Genomic DNA, 17,170 nt, shown 5'->3' on the forward strand with positions numbered 1-17,170 from the left:
TGCTTTTCTTCCAAGGACTCTGATTCCAAACAACCCCTCCCAACCTCCTCCTCCTCCCCCATAAAATAACATCTCTCTCCTTTGTTTGTTGGACTCGTCTATGATTTTTCCTGCAGCTCACTTGTACCAAATCGCAATTCTCTGCTATTCCCAAATAAACCCATTTTTGCTGATAAGATAACTGGCTGTTTAATTTTTAAGGTCAACACAGCTGATACCGTTTTTTGACGAAATTCTTGATTCAGTGACTGCTGCAGCTCCTGAATATCATCCGAAAGCTGCTTGAACTCTGCTTGCTCTTCAACTGGAACAGAACTAAACATAGCAAAAACAGATGAAAATAACATATATCGAGTCCTTAACTCTGCAAGGCCAAAATAGTCTCTGTCCTCAAATGACTCAAGTGAAAAAAAAACACACAAAAAAACAAAAAACTGTCTTTCATGTTTCTGAATTCTCACCCTTCCACGTGACAGAGATTTAAAATAGATGGCCTGGCTTCCACAACACAGAAAATAAAGATCCGATGAGCTCCTTCAGCCTTCCACCAGTGAGTCCGCGTATGGACTCATCTGCATTCGTACCTGCCTTTTCTAACTTGGCTCCTAATACAAGCAGTGGGACATTCCCTTCCCTGTCCAGTGCCAGCTCCCGCCTGGCTCCTCTCCTCACCTCCCTCTCCTACATCAGCCACTCCCTTCGCTCTGCCCATCCGTCCTAACAGCTCCTACCTGTGTAAGTCTCTGCTGTGCACATGGTTCTCAACTTCTGTTTTGAGACATGGCACAGAATTATGGTTTTAATGATCATTTCCCTGACTGTTAATGAGTTTAATAATCTTTACCTATTTTTAATTATCTATTTGTAGTCATTCTTCTGTAAATCCCCTGTTCTTAGCCTTTGCCCATTTTTCTATTATCCTTTTGCCCTTGGCTTCTCCACGTGTTAGGAATATTACACAGGCTTTCTCACTAGGGATGGTGCTGCTCTGCTGCGTAGGCTACAAATACCCACACCCAACTTTGTCATTTATCTCTTAACTTCATTTACATTAAATTTACCTGTCAGATTTTAGTATCTGCCTCCTGTTCCCAGTCTTTGCAGCCTACTGCTGTCTCTGAGCAGGTTATACCAGAGCAGGTTAGGAAAGCTCTCCAGCGAAACAAAGAAACTCAGAGCCAGCAAGAAAGTACAAGGGATAGAAAAATCCTTCTGCTCAAAATCGATCTTTCTGGCCAAAAACTCATAACTCCAATGGGACCAATGAGGCAAAACAAAACAAAGCTCTCTTAACAGAATTAACTGGCTTTAAGAAAGAAAGAAAGTCCACTTAATCACTGCTCACCTATACAAGATAACTACTTCCAGACATAACTTAGGAGGTAAGTTAATGGCTTTAAACATCTCATGCTAATTCACTAATAACAAGAATAAAGTAAAAGAACATATGATACACTAACAGAAAGAAGGAGAATGAGTTTTTTCTTTCTCTGGAACTGATAAACTTAAAAAGTCTGCTATTTAGTGAGGAAGAAGAAGGAGACTTGAGGTATCCTGCAGGGTTGTCAAATACTATTCATGATTCGTTCTGCATCTTGAAATTATATTCATTTAATTTGTAAAACTCCTACTTACTCAAGTCTCTCCAATTTCATTAACGCTTCCTGGTGTGCAGTATTTAACTGGTGCATTTTGTCCAGAGAAGATTTCTATCAAAGCAATTTTCATATTAGTGCTTCTCAACACAAACACAACAACATGTGTTTAAAAAAAAAAAAAAATCTACCAGTACACACTGCAAAATGCTTAGTCCCCAGCTTTCACCATCAGAATTAAGATATGTTTAAGAGAGAATAGGCATTTGTGATGAGTGAATGAGGAATTTACTGATTCACACATAAATGCTGAGTCCTTACCATAGTCAGGTACTGGGCTAAGTGCCAAGAATAATACCTAAGAAGTAGTAGTTATAGTTGAGACTTAAGTAGCTCATTCTCCTCGAAGGGTCAGATACATGCATTAAGTCCACAAACCAACTTGCTACAGGACTAAAGATAACGACACCAGCCAACCAGGGTAATGGCTGGGGAGGAACATCACGGGATGCTTCGTGAATATGATAGACGTCTGAGCTGTGTCTTAAAAGAATGAGGAAAAATTAGCCAAGCAAAATTGTATGTTTCTGTGTGTTAGCAAATCCACATGAAGCTTTGGAGAGTGTGTGATGTTTGGGAAGTTTAAGCTTGACGATTTGTACAAGGAAGTTTCTATCTATACAACTCAGTGTCGCTGGAGGGGAAGTTCTAATAGTCTGGTGTTAACTTTGGCACTTTACTAAGAATATGATAACCCAAAACTGGGACAGATGGAAACGAATCACATGGATGACCCATAATCTTTCCAAATTCTCTAAACTGTTGATGAAATGAGTTCCCATCTGTTAAAGTGATTTACTTGGACTGGATCTTATAATGCAATGTTGGGCCAGCATGATAAACAAAACATCGTTTTAGGCCATTCTTTAGAAAGCAAACATAAACCTCAAATATCTCAATTAAATAAAGAACACTACAGTATAACTCCAAAGGAAAAAACATGCATTTGTCACTATTTCTCCCCTTACATAACGTAATATAGGAAAAGGAGCCTCAGCTATAAGATTAGAACAAAAAACCCCAGCCTTTCCCTAATGCTATCCAATAGCAAAGAAAATCTCATTCTGATACATGCTTTCCATTAACAAAAATCTGCAACTTACATAAATATTAAAATAAATGATTCTAACAGCCATATGACAGTTATCTGCGACTACTATTTCAAAATAGTTTAGTAGTTCATAAGTGATATTACTAATCGGTTATGTGACTCAAAAATATACTTAAATCTTACATATTGCCAAAGAAATTCCATATATGTCTCACGGCATGCTTCTCTGAAGTGAATGAAGTTGATAATGCCACTTAAAAACCGACTTGTCCGTTTTGCCTCTAAAACAGAAAGCAAGACTTCTTAAGTAAATCTTTGAAACAATGTAAAAATAAAAATTCATCCTCTCCCACGATATACTTTGCTCATAGAGCATAGAACAAAACTGCGTGCATGCTATAATTAACCAAAGTGCAAAAAATGTGCTCTAATATAAAGATCAGAATTATCTTTGCATTAATAACTTTAAAAAAAAAAGGTAAACCATTTTTGGCCAAGAGAGAATAATAAGGAACAGAATTATTCTCCCATCTTAAACAACAAGAAAACCAGATAAAATACACAAAGTAAAAAATTTCAGACACCAGACGACTGGCAGTACAGAACAGCCATCCATAAGAGAGACAAATGAGGTGATCTTTGGCCAGTGATAACCCTGGAACAACTGCCAACAGCAGGAAGTATCCCAGGAGGGATGTGGCCTCAACCCCAGGAGCAGAAGATCACAGGCTACCCTGCTGAAGACAAGATCAAATTTATAATCCAAAGGCATGTGGGCATATGCAGCCACACACACAGAAGAAACAATCGGTCATCAGTTTGCGGGATGCAGCTAAAGCTGACAAAAGGGAAATTTATAGCACTAAACACCTGTGTTAGGAAAGAAGAAAAGTCAAATGAACTTCCTCAGCTTCTACCTAAAACAAGGGGGTGGGGGAGGGAGGAAACAGCAAATCCAAACTACACATGAAAGAAAGGAATAGCAATGTAAGCACAGAAAACAGTAGAACAGAAACATAAATAAAATACAGAAAAACCAATGAAACCAAAAGCTGTTCTTTGAAAGGATAAACAAAATTGATAAGCCTCTGGCCAGACTGGTCTGGGAAAACTACAAGAGTGAAAAAACAAATGAAAAACATCAGAATGAGAGAGGGGACATCACTACTGAACCCCAAGACTGTTAAAAATGATACAGGAAGGGGCGCCTGGGTGGCTCAGTGGGTTAAGCCTCTGCCTTCGGCTCAGGTCATGGCCTCAGGGTCCTGGGATCGAGCCCCACATCAGGCTCTCTACTCAGTGGGGAGCCTGCTTCCCCCTCTCTCTCTGCCTGCCTCTCTGCCTACTCATGATCTCTCTCTCTAATAAATAAAATATTTTAAAAAAAGATACAGGAAAATTATGAACAACTTTATGTTAATAAACTTGCCAACTGAAAAGAAGTGGATAAATTCCCGGAAAAAAGGAAACACCAAAGCTCACTCAGGAGCTCTGGCAGTAAACCGCCAGCATTTCATATTATCAGTGTTTGGATGTGTGCTATTCTAATAGGTGTGTGGTGGTTGATCAATTGATTTTTGACAAAACTGCCACAGTAATTCAATGGGAAAATGAAGAATCTTTTCAATAAGTGGTGCTGAAATAATTTGATAACTATATGCAAAAAAGAAAAAAAACTATAAAAAAGAAAGACCCTGACCTTACATCATATATAAAAATTCAAGTGTTCAATAACAAAAGCCAGAACAATATGCTTGGGGCACCTGGGTTGCTCAGTCAGTTAAGCGTCCGACACTTGATTTTGGCTCAGGTCATGATCTCAGCATTGTGAGATCTAACCCAACGAACCTCAAGGAGATTCTCCCTCTATCCCTCCCTTCCCCGCTTCACATACACACTCTCGCTTGCTCTTTCTCATAAGTAAATAAATAATAAATAAATAAAACTATGATACGCTTAAAACATATGAGTAAAATCTTAGCATCTCTGAGGCCAAGATTTCTTAACAGTACACACCAAAAATGGTTTTATGAATCACTTTTATGAAAACAAAAAACAATGATTAGAATCTTCAAAATGGAAATATATTTTGCTCTTCAAAGGACACTGTTACAATATTCAAAAGGCAAGTAATAGATTGGGAGAAAACATCTGCATAATCCCTATCTGATAAACTATGTGTTTTTATAACATCTGAAGAAGACTTATAATTCAGTAATAAGACAAACAATTCCAAAAACAAAACAACAACAATAACAACAACACTAGGGTGCCTGGATGCCTCGGTCGGGGGAGCATGTGACTCTTAATCTCAGGGTTATGGGTTTTAGCCCCACAATGGGTGCAGAGATTACTTAAAAAAACAAAATCTTAAAAAAATGATTCAAAAAGACCCTTCACCAAAGAAAATATACAGATAGCAAATAAGCATATGGAAATAATGCTGCTTTTAGTCATCAGGGAAATAAAAATTAAAACCATGAGATACAGTGATACAGCCACTAGAATGGCTAAAATTAAAACTTTCCAATATCAGTGCAGGAGAGGACGTGGAGCAATTGAACCTAACAGACGCCGTGGATGGTATGAGGCCGCCATGTTAGAAAATAGTTCGGCAGTTTCTTAAAACGTTAAGAATATACTGAACACCTGAGCCAGTATTTCTACTGCTAGGTAGAAATGAAAACACATGACCTCAGGAAGACTTGTAACCTACTTTCAGAGCAGCCTTATTCACAATGGCCAGAATGTGGAAACAGTCCAAATGTCTACCAATTGGTCACCGGGTAAATAAATCACAGTTTTGATTTACAATAGAGTACTATTCCAAAATAAAAAGAAACGAATTACTGATAAATGCAACGAACACGGATGAATCTCAGAAGCATTTGGCTAAGTTAAGACACCAGACACAAAAGAATACAGACTATTATTTCATTGACATCAACTATCAGACAAGTCAAGAAACAACAGTGACAGAAAGCAGATCAGTGGTTGCCAGGGAAGAGGGCTCGGTCAGAAATAATCAGCTACGAGGGGACCCGAGGGAACTTTTGTAGGGCCATCGAATTTCCACCCAGGATCGTGGCAGTGGCTATACAACCATGTACCTCTGTTAAAATTCATTTAGTTACACATTTAAAATTGTTGAAATTTTATTTTGTGTAAATTATAGATCCATAAACAAAACAAAAAGGTAGATCAGAAAGAGGGAAAAAACATTTTTAAATAGCACACTGAATCTCTTGCAACATAAAATAACTTGATGTATAAATATCAGAGTCAAAAGGATTAAGGGACATTTAAATAAAGTTAAGAAAAATTGACATGTTAATATCATATCAAGACTATTCTTATCACTGTTAAAAGATATTTTCTTCAGAGTAAAAAGCAATTGCTACATTGGAGCAAATTGGTATGATGAATCCACAATCCAGTTGCATATTACTCATACTCATGCTTTCAAATTTATAGGATGTCTTTTAAATGTAAGGAGTTAAGAAAAATGGATCAGAAAAACAGCTTTCCTATGGACCTTCAAGAGAAAACAATTCCAGTAATAGGATATGAAAAAACTCATACTTAAAATTGACCTTCTAAAGCCAATTTTTTCTACATTTATTGATGGAGAAGTAAAATATTAAAGTCAAATATTAAAATTGTTTTGAATTCTCACTTACTTGGATATAGAATGTCAGCAATCTCAAAGTCATTCACCCGACAGACGGGCAGAAAGGAGTCCCTTAAAGATGAAGTGGACAAAGAATATTTTAAGTTATATATAAACCATTTGATATAAACATTTTATTTTCCAAGAGATTCCTGGATATGTTTCTCAATGTCCAAAGACCAAGTCAGAAGTCTACTACCAAGCAAAACTCTGTAGCACAGTTTTGTTTTCTGTTCCCTACACCAGTATTCAAGCAATGCCAACGTATAGTTATAAATTCTAACAAGCAACACACACTTTTGGAGGTACTAGGACTCTTTAAAAACTCAAAACCTCCAAACAATTTTAGATTCACAACATCTTAAAATTCCACTGAAAGCAGAATTGAAAGTGCCACAGAGGGAAGCAATTAGTTCTATTTGAAGGAAGTCTACAATTTTCAGTGTACTGATGGAGTGGAGAGGGAGTTGACAGAAATTCTTTCTCCAAGAAAATCCTGTCATTAAGGAAGCTTAATGCAAAGAAAACAATGAATGTTTATAGTCTCGGAAAAATAAAACCCCTTACTCACAGATGAATAAATAAGTTGCTGACTGGTAAGAAGCCTTCCATGATATGTGGATACATGACTTCTGAGTTCACTGGCATCTAAACGTAATATCACAAGACCTAAGTTACACATTGATTAGATAAAATGAGAAAAATCTTCAACCTCAAAATTACCTTCTCTTCCCTTTAAGCAGGCTCCCTAAATTTATGACCCTTAAATCAAGAGTCATACACTCCCCTGAGCACCCCCTGTTAATCATAAATTAAGGTCAAAATAACGTTTATCATTAAATGTTAAAAACTTAGTTAACAATAAAGATCCTAGCACAAAACTAGAGTCGTTACTAATAATGCTAGGTTCACAGTACATGCTCAGTAAGGATTTTTTAAATGAACGTACGAAGGGGTAAAGTCAGCATTTACTACATCAGGAACTATGTTGAGAATTTTACATGTGTTCTTCTTTAATTTTCATAACTACCCTAAAACACTGTGTCATTTAAGTCTTTTAGTACTGTTGTCTTACTAAAGCTATCAATGTATGCCACTATTATGCCTAAGATTTTTCTGCAAGTGACATTAATTTTACATAAGCCTTTGGATTCTGTTAAAAATGAAGTCGAGAACTTCCTATCCTGAAACCAGTATGCCGTGTGAACAAGGCAAATGCAGCAAAACAAAGTAATTTTGCCTCGTCTGAAACGCACCATGTAAAAATGCTCCAGCCGAATTCCATATACTATTTGCAAGGCTCTCATGTAGATCATGTGCAAGACTTCAGGCTACAACAGAAAAACAACCTTTTAGTACTCCGATGCATGACTCTCCAGCGGAATCACCAACAGCTGCCACTGTAGACAACGGATGCAAAAAATAGAGTAATAAGATTACTCTATTTCTCTTGAAATATTTTATTTTTCCAAATTTTAAAATACCTGTGTACTTGCCAGTTTGCTCAGGTGTAATAAGTGCTCAGTAAGATCAGCTGTTTAAGCTTACATGCAGAATGAGAGCAAGTATACCCAAAATCTATCCAAGCAATCCATCCGCATCAGGGAAGACGGTTTAGTCTTTCAAAATAGATTGTAGGCATGAGGTAGACATAATGGCACTCTGAGAGTGTTTTTGTTTTTGTTTTCGTTTTTTTTTTAAGATCATGGGCAAACTTATTTCATGCTTGAGATGTTAAGGTTTCCTGAGATGTTAAAGTTTAAGTGAACACTATAATCCTGGGGGTATAAATTTAATAGAGTAGCAAGGCATTTTCAAAAGTTTTCTCTTTTAATTCAGGAGCTGCCAAATACTGGCCTGTAGAACTTGTTCTGATTCATATGCAAGTTCATTTATTCTGAGATTATTCCTTCCATTTTAAAGAATTAAAAAGGGACTGAGATCAAAAAGTTTGAGTTCTACACCATTAGATCGGGTTTTATTATGTTATCACTTCAAGATGAGCACAGGAAAATGGAAGGAGACTTTGGGATTTTCTGTGACATATAAATAGTTCATTTTTGCGTTTAATAACTAAAGAAATAAGAATGACTTGTCAAAACAAGTCAATCCCCCCCTTGGGGCATAATGCAAGAAAATTAATCTGTAAGCTTCCAAAGAGAATTGTTTTGAAGCACTTTTTATGGTTGGAAACCACTTGGAATAGGTTCCTTCAAGCCCTACCAATAAATGATACACTCAGACCACCACTCCAATAGTAATAAAAAATTTAATATACTTTAATACATCTATGATTAAGAAGTGTTCTTTTTTTTTTTTTTTAAGAAAACAACCATATTAAGGAATTGAATTCCTAATGGAAATGTAGATGTCACCTCACACATAAACTTAACATTATTTTAAAATTACATTTGGTGAGAGATTGCTTCTGGATTAAAAATGACTGGCCCACATCAAGCAGTAGGGTACATGCCCTTCTGCAAATCCTATAGGCCGGGTGGTTTCATTTCTTTTTAAATACCATCATCTACATGCAAACACAACCACATCATACCTTTGGATTTGGATAAAGATCATTCTTGGAGAGGTTTTTACCATCAGCTCCTGTTAAGATTTTGTTGCGAATATGAATCACAATCTCAGCTACATTATATCTGGGGAAAGACAAAGTTTCCATCTTGGGAATCTCCTGCTGGTTGGAAGGAAGAAAAAGCAAGGGTCAGAAACATGGCACAACTAGCTGTTCTCTTTACCTGGAAGCTGATAAACATAAGCAAAACTAACAAGCTAATGTCGAACCATTCATAGTCGTGTTAACTATCATCAAACACCCACATAAGATAACACAAATCACATACATATGTATATCCTAAATTATAAGAGAGAGAGAGAGTGTGTATGTGTGTCTGTCCTGAAATATCTTTTATTCTGAAATGGCTCAGTCATTCTCTAATTTCCTAATGCTATTCTCTTTCATATGGGAAAGAGGACTTTGCTTGAATATACGTGAAAATTCCTGGGTTTTTTTCTTTGTTAAATTTGGGGGACTTAGGGTTTAACAAGATTGGTCCTGAGAATTAATCCTCAAGGCAAGATATATAGGTAATGCTATCAGCAGAAGTGTTATATATAACGAGTATCAACATAAGGATAATAAAACTGTACTCTGATCTAACATCCTATTTGATGTATACATAGTGAGATGGGTAATAAGACTTAAGATGCATATGGGAAGAGAGAGGTGAAAAAATACAGTAAATACAGAATGCTGTAATTGGTGGGAATTTCAATCACCAGAGAGATAACTTAAAATAACAGCTACCATCACCACCACTTTCCCCTAATGTCCTCAGATGTGAGATACTCCCACCTGTGTCTCCCTACAGCAGTTGTTCTCACAATTTCGCACCTCCCCTCCCAGGTGTGGGGACACCAGGGTATGTGTGGAGACATCTTTGGGGGTCAGGACTGGAATGGGGTGCTACTAGAATCTAGTGGTAAGTGTCCCAGCATGCTGCTGAACAACGTACAACGCACAGAAGTGCCCTCCCCACCTCCACCGCAGCAAAGAATTATTCAGTCCAAATGTCAACAATGCTGAGGTTAAGAAATCATGTCCTAGAGCCTTGCATTTAACTGTTATAACGCCTGCCACAGTGTATTGTGATGTTTCTAGAACTGTGACACTACACTTTGAGCCCTCAGAAGCTGACACCTTTTCATTTTCTTATTTCTAGCTGTGCCCGGCAGAACAGCAGTGGTGGCAAGAGCAGGAGCACCGGCCACAGCAGCACTGCCTTTGCCTCTCAGTGAACAATATCGGGTTTATTACATACAGATCCCCTACCCAGTGAGGAAGTAGCATAATTCAAAAGACCCAATGTGAATACATTCAATTTTGCAAACAAACTGAAATGAGCCCAAATTCTGGAAATCCATTTCTTTAGGTGCCTAATGTTTCATAGACTATTACAGCTAAAAGAAGTTTCGACAATTTCCCTAACCTCTGATAAATGTGCAAAGCCGTTCTGAAAGATGACTGACAAACAACTTTGCACTTCTCCGTGAACACGTGCAAACATCACAAAATTCACTAACTCCCGAAGCAACTTTTTTCCACTTCAGTGTGGTTCTCATGATTAGGTAACTCTTCCTCACACTGCGTAGACATCTGTTTGCTGTAATCTTTACCCACTGGTCCTATTTCCCGTCAGGGCAGCTATAAACAATGCATTAACTTCTGTGTACATGACACCACTTTTAAAAATGTGAAGAAAGACATCACATCTCTGCTTAGCCATCTCTTCTCAAAGGTTAAGTATAATTTAAGTAGAGCCACTGCTTACATGATATTATTTTAGAAACTACCATTCTACTCACTTTCCTCTAAAACAATTTTGTCTATGTCTTCTTAAAATGTAACGCTCAAACTGAACGCAATACTTCAGATACAGGTTGCAGGCAGAGTATTAATATAAGTAGACATCGGCCACTGCTAATCTAGTCTATGACTGTAGCACGTACTCTCTGTCTCGGTCACTGTCTCCCTCTCTTTCATACACACACACAATCAAAGAAAACTCCCGGAACTCCTTCAGTGTGCCCATTGATATCAAGCCAGGACTTCCCCATGTTTTTCTTACATAATTATTTGAACCGTAAGCAAGGATCTGCCCTCCCATTACTGAATTTTATAATTTCACACTTTCATTCCATAGTCAGCATCTTTCTGACTCCAGATCCTGACACCTCACATATTAAATGTCCTTTTCAGCATAAACACACATTCCTCAACTTCATCTAAGTCATAGATTTAAAAAACACTGACAGAAATACTTGGCCAAAAGATTGTAGAAAAAGTCACTTTTCCAAAACAAGCCACATCCGGATCAAAGATTATCATGATAGAGGGGCAGTCAAGCAACAGACTCCTGGTTTCGGTGCTGGGGATGATCTCAGGTCACGAGATGGAGCCCTAGGCCAGGCTCTGCGTTCAGCATGAAGTCTGCTTGGGATTTCCCTCTCCCTCTGCTCTGCCCCTCCCATTCATGCTCTCTCTCTCTCTCAAATGAATAAATCTTTAAAAAAATTATCACAAGAGAGAAAGAGTAGGTGTAAAATACCTTCATAATCATTACTGCACATTCTTCTCTAATGCGTCTTGCACACTCTATCAGATTAATCCTTATAAACACCAAATGCATCATGTAACATCTTTACAAAAATACTTCAGTAACCCTACCCTCTACATCAAATTCAAACTTTTCTGTTGGTTGCTAAAACACTCCAATATTTAATAAATCAATGAATTTTCTGTTTCAAGTTAGTCTCCTCCCAGATGTTTCCCAAACTCCCAATGTTCCTTTTTTGGAATCATCTCCCATATCCAATTTCTATCTTTCTGTGATAGTACAACTTCCGTTCCAATGCATTTTTGGGAGGTGGGGGGAAAGGCCTTCCAGCTGAACAGTATGAGGTCTCTAGTGGGATAAAGCATATAAACAACGTAATAATATACGTAGGGTGACCCTCAGACCGCCTAGCAAGTAGGTGGTATCAACTGCTCGTTATCCCTCTGGTTTCTTTATACTAGCAACACCCAGAAGCTGAACAGAGTGGATGCTGACAGAAACCTGTTCAATCGTACACTCTTCGTTTTGCTAAAACAAGCTCATGAAATAAAAATTCCGGGAGGCAAAGACTAAACAAAAACGACCTCAATAAACTAAGTAGAAAGTTTCCTGAACTCGTTCAGGGAAAATGAAGGTGCTTTGCACGCAGAGTGCCATACACACACCGTCCTTTTCCTTCGAATCTTAGACTAAGTATGACACCTTCGCTCCGGCCAAGCGATGTGTGCGCAACGGAGATGTGTGCAAAGCTGACGAGCGTCTCAATCCTACCGCCTTCTAAATAAATGGGCTCAAAAAATATGAATATAAGCTTCGACTGGCCAGCTTCAGCTCGAGTTTCTCCTCACACGGTCTATGGGGCAACAAACACTCATCGTTTCGCAGGAACTAAGCTCAGGTTGTTTCTGGGACCAACACCAAACTGGAAGAACCCCATCTCCCGGGGCTGGGTCCTCCAGACGCTCCCCCCCACCCCCCGCCCCAGCGCTGCGCGCAACCGAGACACCGCCAGGCCCGGGTGTGGGCTCCTGCCCGCGCCTCCGGAGGGACGGCGCACTCAGGCTCCCGTCCTCCCGCGTCTGTTCGCGTTCCCTCACCGCGCCAGCCGGCCGCCCGCAGGAGGGCGAAGAGCTCAGGCGCTGCTGCAGGCCCAGTCAGAAGTCAACAGACATCAACCACCGACGGTTGTCTCTTTTCAAACTTGCCGCCTCCTTCTGGAAGTCCCGCCCCCCTCCGCCCAGCCCACTTCCTCCTCGGCCGCCGCGCCGGGTGCCGGTAAGGCTCAAGAGACTCGAGACGGGTGGGGCTTGTGCCGGGAGAGAGGGCGCCGGGCTGGGACCGGAACCGTTTTTCGTGGCGTCGGCGTCTAGTCGGACCTGGATTCCACAGGAAGTGGGAGCGCCGCGGTTTGCAGGAAGGGCTGGGAATTCAGAGGGTATGGTCTCTGCACGGTTCTTCCGCACCACGGAGCCCGTCTGGGGCCCGAGGTCGGGAGCAAAAGCAGAGGGACAGTTTGTAGAGACTTGAGCTAAGCTCAGGGTGAGAAGGGAGAGCGGATGTGGGGCTCTCCATGGGGCAGGGGAAGCCCTAGAGTCCCGGACTGATGATCCTGATGCCGCTATTCTGACCTCGAGTGTGAGCGCTCGGCTTCTGTGTTTGGCTTCACTAAAAGGGGAAGGAGGAAGGGGGCGAGTAGATGCCGTCCTCAGACGAGGGATCTCAACCAGGGAGGCCGCGCAGCCGGCCGAGGACGGGCACGGTGGCTCACCAGCAGCACAACCACTATCCAGACCCCAATCCCCTTCTTCCGGCTTGGAGAGGCGAAAGGAAGCTGAGGTCCTTCCGGCAGACGGGGGCTTGGAAGTGGTTTGTTCCCGGCTTGTAGTAAGCGGCACTGCTGAGAGTAGAAGCCAGGCCTCCTGATTTTTAGCTTCTCCCTCCCTCCGGGCGTCTCCACAGCAGCCGGCCCGGCAGGTGCTTCCGACACCGACTCCCCCAAATGTGCACGTCCCCGAGTGAAAGGTGCTTCATACATGACCCCAAGTCCGCATTCTGCCGCGCAAGGCAGGAGCGAACGAGTGTCGGTGGAGCGGTCGTGAGGTTTTCCTTGGGTTTGGGGCATTCGAGGCCAGAATGGGACTCGCGTCCGACTGCAGGAGCTGGTGAAGGTCCTATGTTGGATGGGGCGTCTGGACTGGATAAAGTGAAAAGTCATGCTAGAAAAATTGTGTTGGAAGTAGACAAATTCTGGTGCTTTTTTTTGTGAGTATTGATAGAGAAGTGTATGCCCATTTCTAACAAAAATAACGTTTCATATTAAGTGGTTTAGGGCTTCTTTTTCCTTAAGTCCATGTACTTAGGTAAATCTCAAAGTCAGAATGTAGTAAAACTCAAAAGGAGGTTAGGACAATCGAATTTTAAAGATCTCAGAGAGTCAGTGAGGAAAGGAGAGAGAAAGACGGAAGAAAAAAAAGACCTTTTTTTGGTACTTGCCAAATCAAATGTGTTACTTGTGCTCACTTATCCTCCACTGGAGCACATCTCCTTAGAGGCAGGGAAAGGGGAGACACCTAAGGGTGGAGGCCACAGCTCTGGAATCAGTAGCTGGGTTTCAATTTCTGGTCACACTACTTACTGCCTATGTGGACTCAGGCAAGTGGTTTCACCTAACTAAGCTGCTTTCCACCTCTGCAAAATGGAGATAATGCTCCTATTTGATCTGTAGGTTGTCATGAAGATTAAATGAATTTGTTCATGTTAAGTGCCCAGCAGAATTGTGAGCACTCCATAAGAATTAGCTGTTATTTTGATTATTATTTGTATTTGGGCCCTATGCACATGGTAAGCACTCAACAAATATCTAAACTGTTGAGAAACCAGACAAGACAAGAGTGACCTGTATGTGGCCCAAGAATAGAACGGACCCAATGGGAAGAAAAATAAGACAACTTTACAATATCATGGTTTGTTTGGGGGATAATTTTACCATAGGTGTGGCAATTTGATAGTTACATTAGAATTAAAAGTATGAAAGGGCTAATGGGTATTTGTTGAAATTATCTAAGGATAAATATGACTTTTTAAAAAATACAGTTGCCTGTCACCGAGTAGTGTGAGGTGGAGGGTAGAATGGCGGAAAACTCAACTTAGACTTTCTAGAGTTTTAATCATCCTCCATAAAGACACTACCTACAGCAGAATATTGAACCTAGTATTCTTTATGACTGTGGCGTCTTGGTTTTCTGCACCTGGACACCCTCACATGATCTGTATCTGCTCTTCTATTTCGTTTTCCCTGTCAGTGCTCAGGCCATTGCCTCCCTTCCCAGCCTGGACTGAAGGGTTTATCAGCATCCAGACTCCCTGTGTCTAAGGCCTCTGACCCAGGTGCCTGTCAAAACTGTGGCCCTGAATGCATCCCACAAGTCCCGAGCTCGTCTCCCTGAAGGAAACAGTACACAGGGGTATATAACACATTTGTGGTCTCCAGCTTCGGCTCACCTCCTGCTTCTTGACAGTCCGTTAGTTTCCTCAGAGCCTTCAGTGCCTTCTTACAAACTACCCCTTCCCAGCCTCAACTCCCGTCTTTATGAGAAGGTGGTCAGTGTGGTCTGAAAGGTGCTTTTAAGCATGTAACACATTCACAAGCATCTAGTTTTTCACCTGTTTCTGATCTCATTTTAATTCCATGTTCCCTTTCTAGTTTGCACTTTCCAGGCTGGATGACAGACCTGTAAGGACTGAGTGGACCTTGGAGTGACATGATGGGGATGCTCAGCGAGACAACGACAGCCTGCAGCTGGGACTTTACCTTTAGTGCAGGTGGTGCTAAGTGGTAGCTTCTACTTTAGGTTAAAATAAACAGATCTCTTCTTAAAGTGAGGGGTTCCAAATTGTTGTTTCTGCTTTGTTTTTAGCAGATCAGTAAGGCCGAAAACTTGGTTCACTTAATCTAGGGTGGTAGAAATGGGCAAAAATACGAAGATAGATTCTACTCCCTACTTGCCATCAGGCACCTATGCATTGGAACAGAGGTTCCCCAGGGGCCACACACATTTCCAGTACTAGCCTTGTTTCAGGTTAACTGAGAAAATTCAAGCTATTATGCAACACACACCTTAAGGTCCTGCGTCCCGTGTCCGTCCCTGCCTCGCGTACCTTCCTCTTACTCATTTGCCTGGGCTGCCAATCAGTGTTTCTCTTTCTAGACCTCTCAGCTGTATTACTACCACTGATCAGTCCCTCCTTGAAACCTAACTCCCTTTGCTTTGCTCCTTTTTCTTCTCGTTACTCATAGTTAGCTGGCTCTTTCTCTACTCTCTTTAAATAGTGTAAGTTCCAACATCATCGTCGTCATCATCATCATCGTTACTGTTATTTTGTCTGTGTTTTCTCCTTGGGCGTATCATCCACTCACTGTTTTAATCTGTTTGTTCACGAAGCCTAAAACTACTGTTGTTCCAGACTTCTCCCTTGAGATTCAGGCTTTCACTTCTATTGGTTCACAAGTTCCTTGGGGCCTTCCTAGGTGTATTCTGAAACCAGGCCCATAGTTGGACGGCAGGGAGAGGCAAAAGAAAGAGGTAGGTCATGCTGGATTGGTAGGTAGTGGGTTGGATAAGCAAAGGAACTTGCAGAGAAGACTTGTCTTGGGTGGCTGCAAGAGGAGAAGATCTCTTGACTTGCTTGCCAAATCTTGAAAGTTTATATCCGTTCAGTCACGTATACAATCCAGATGGGTCTCAACAGCACATCACTATCTCAAGGCTGTGTCCTTGGAGCAGCCTCTGGGTGCAGAGAAGGCAAGCTGGACACATACCAAGAACGGGGGGTGGAATGAGGAGCCTCCAGTTGCCAGTGTCCAGCTCACAGGTCAACCAGTGGTCATGTCCTCTTGGTGACCAATAATTTCCTTGCCTTCTCGATAGATCCACTTGGGAGGGTGCATGAACCACTCCAATTTTAGTTTATCCCTTTCATTTCCATTACGTTAGTGTTGTTTCTAGCTTTACCACCCCTGCCCACACCCCCAAATTCATCTTGTAAGTAGGAGCCATAATGATCAGTCCCCAATGTAAATCTAGACGTTTCACTTGTCTGCTTATATTTCTTCCACCCATCTTTCTTATCACCTCCAAGGTAAAGTCTTAACTTCATAGCTTGGCATGCTAAGAACTTCATGATCTTGTCACTGTTTATGTTTCCAACCTGACCTCCCATCACACCCATTTCCGGGTCATGAGGCAGTTTTATACTTTGAGACCTTATTTTTGTTGACTGTCTGGGCTATCCTGATTTTCTTTGCCTGACTTTTAGTTATCCTTACTTATTTTTTGGAGGGCCTTTCAAGAAGTTTTTAACCTAATCTACAGTCTGAATTAGTTGACTCTCCTCCTGGCTTTTACTGGCAATCATCTTTTCATTCAAAAAACTTTATTGAGCCCCTAATTTTGTGCCAGATGCTGAGCTACATACTAGAAACATAATAGTGAATAGATTGATAGAAACCAATCCAACAATTGACCTGACATTCTCATAGGGAAGGGAGGCAGGTAATAAAAATATGTTTTAAAAGAATGCAGTTCAGCCTGATTGGCTCCATGCTTGAGAATATCTGGGAATTGGCCAGGTTTAACAGATGGGGGGGGGGGGGGGAAGAGAA

At 40.9% G+C, this 17,170-nt stretch overlaps 1 protein-coding gene across 3 annotated transcripts in view; it reads right to left on the reverse strand.

The window, feature by feature from the left end:
- LOC111151048 (NUF2, NDC80 kinetochore complex component) overlaps positions 1 to 12,647 on the reverse strand; it is a 29,360-nt gene extending 16,713 nt beyond the window's left edge. Inside the window, exons 1-8 of one of the 3 annotated variants that reach the window (XM_022508773.1) lie at positions 12,606 to 12,647; positions 8,931 to 9,065; positions 7,633 to 7,707; positions 6,948 to 7,024; positions 6,387 to 6,448; positions 2,890 to 2,987; positions 1,636 to 1,709; positions 219 to 315 (exon numbers count right to left, since the gene is read on the reverse strand). In XM_022508773.1, the coding sequence (XP_022364481.1) occupies positions 219 to 315; positions 1,636 to 1,709; positions 2,890 to 2,987; positions 6,387 to 6,448; positions 6,948 to 7,024; positions 7,633 to 7,707; positions 8,931 to 9,053 (606 nt within the window). In that variant the 5' untranslated portion in view covers positions 9,054 to 9,065; positions 12,606 to 12,647. Of the gene's footprint in view, positions 1 to 218; positions 316 to 1,635; positions 1,710 to 2,889; positions 2,988 to 6,386; positions 6,449 to 6,947; positions 7,025 to 7,632; positions 7,708 to 8,930; positions 9,069 to 12,092; positions 12,184 to 12,605 lie in introns of those variants that run through there. The other 2 variants (XM_022508771.1, XM_022508772.1) reach the window with 2 other exon arrangements.
- Positions 12,648 to 17,170: the final 4,523 nt, after the last annotated feature.

The sequence above is a fragment of the Enhydra lutris genome, unplaced genomic scaffold (genome assembly GCF_002288905.1).
Source record: "Enhydra lutris kenyoni isolate GAN:26980312 unplaced genomic scaffold, ASM228890v2 scaffoldscaffold25, whole genome shotgun sequence".
NCBI classification, from domain to species: domain Eukaryota; kingdom Metazoa; phylum Chordata; class Mammalia; order Carnivora; family Mustelidae; genus Enhydra; species Enhydra lutris.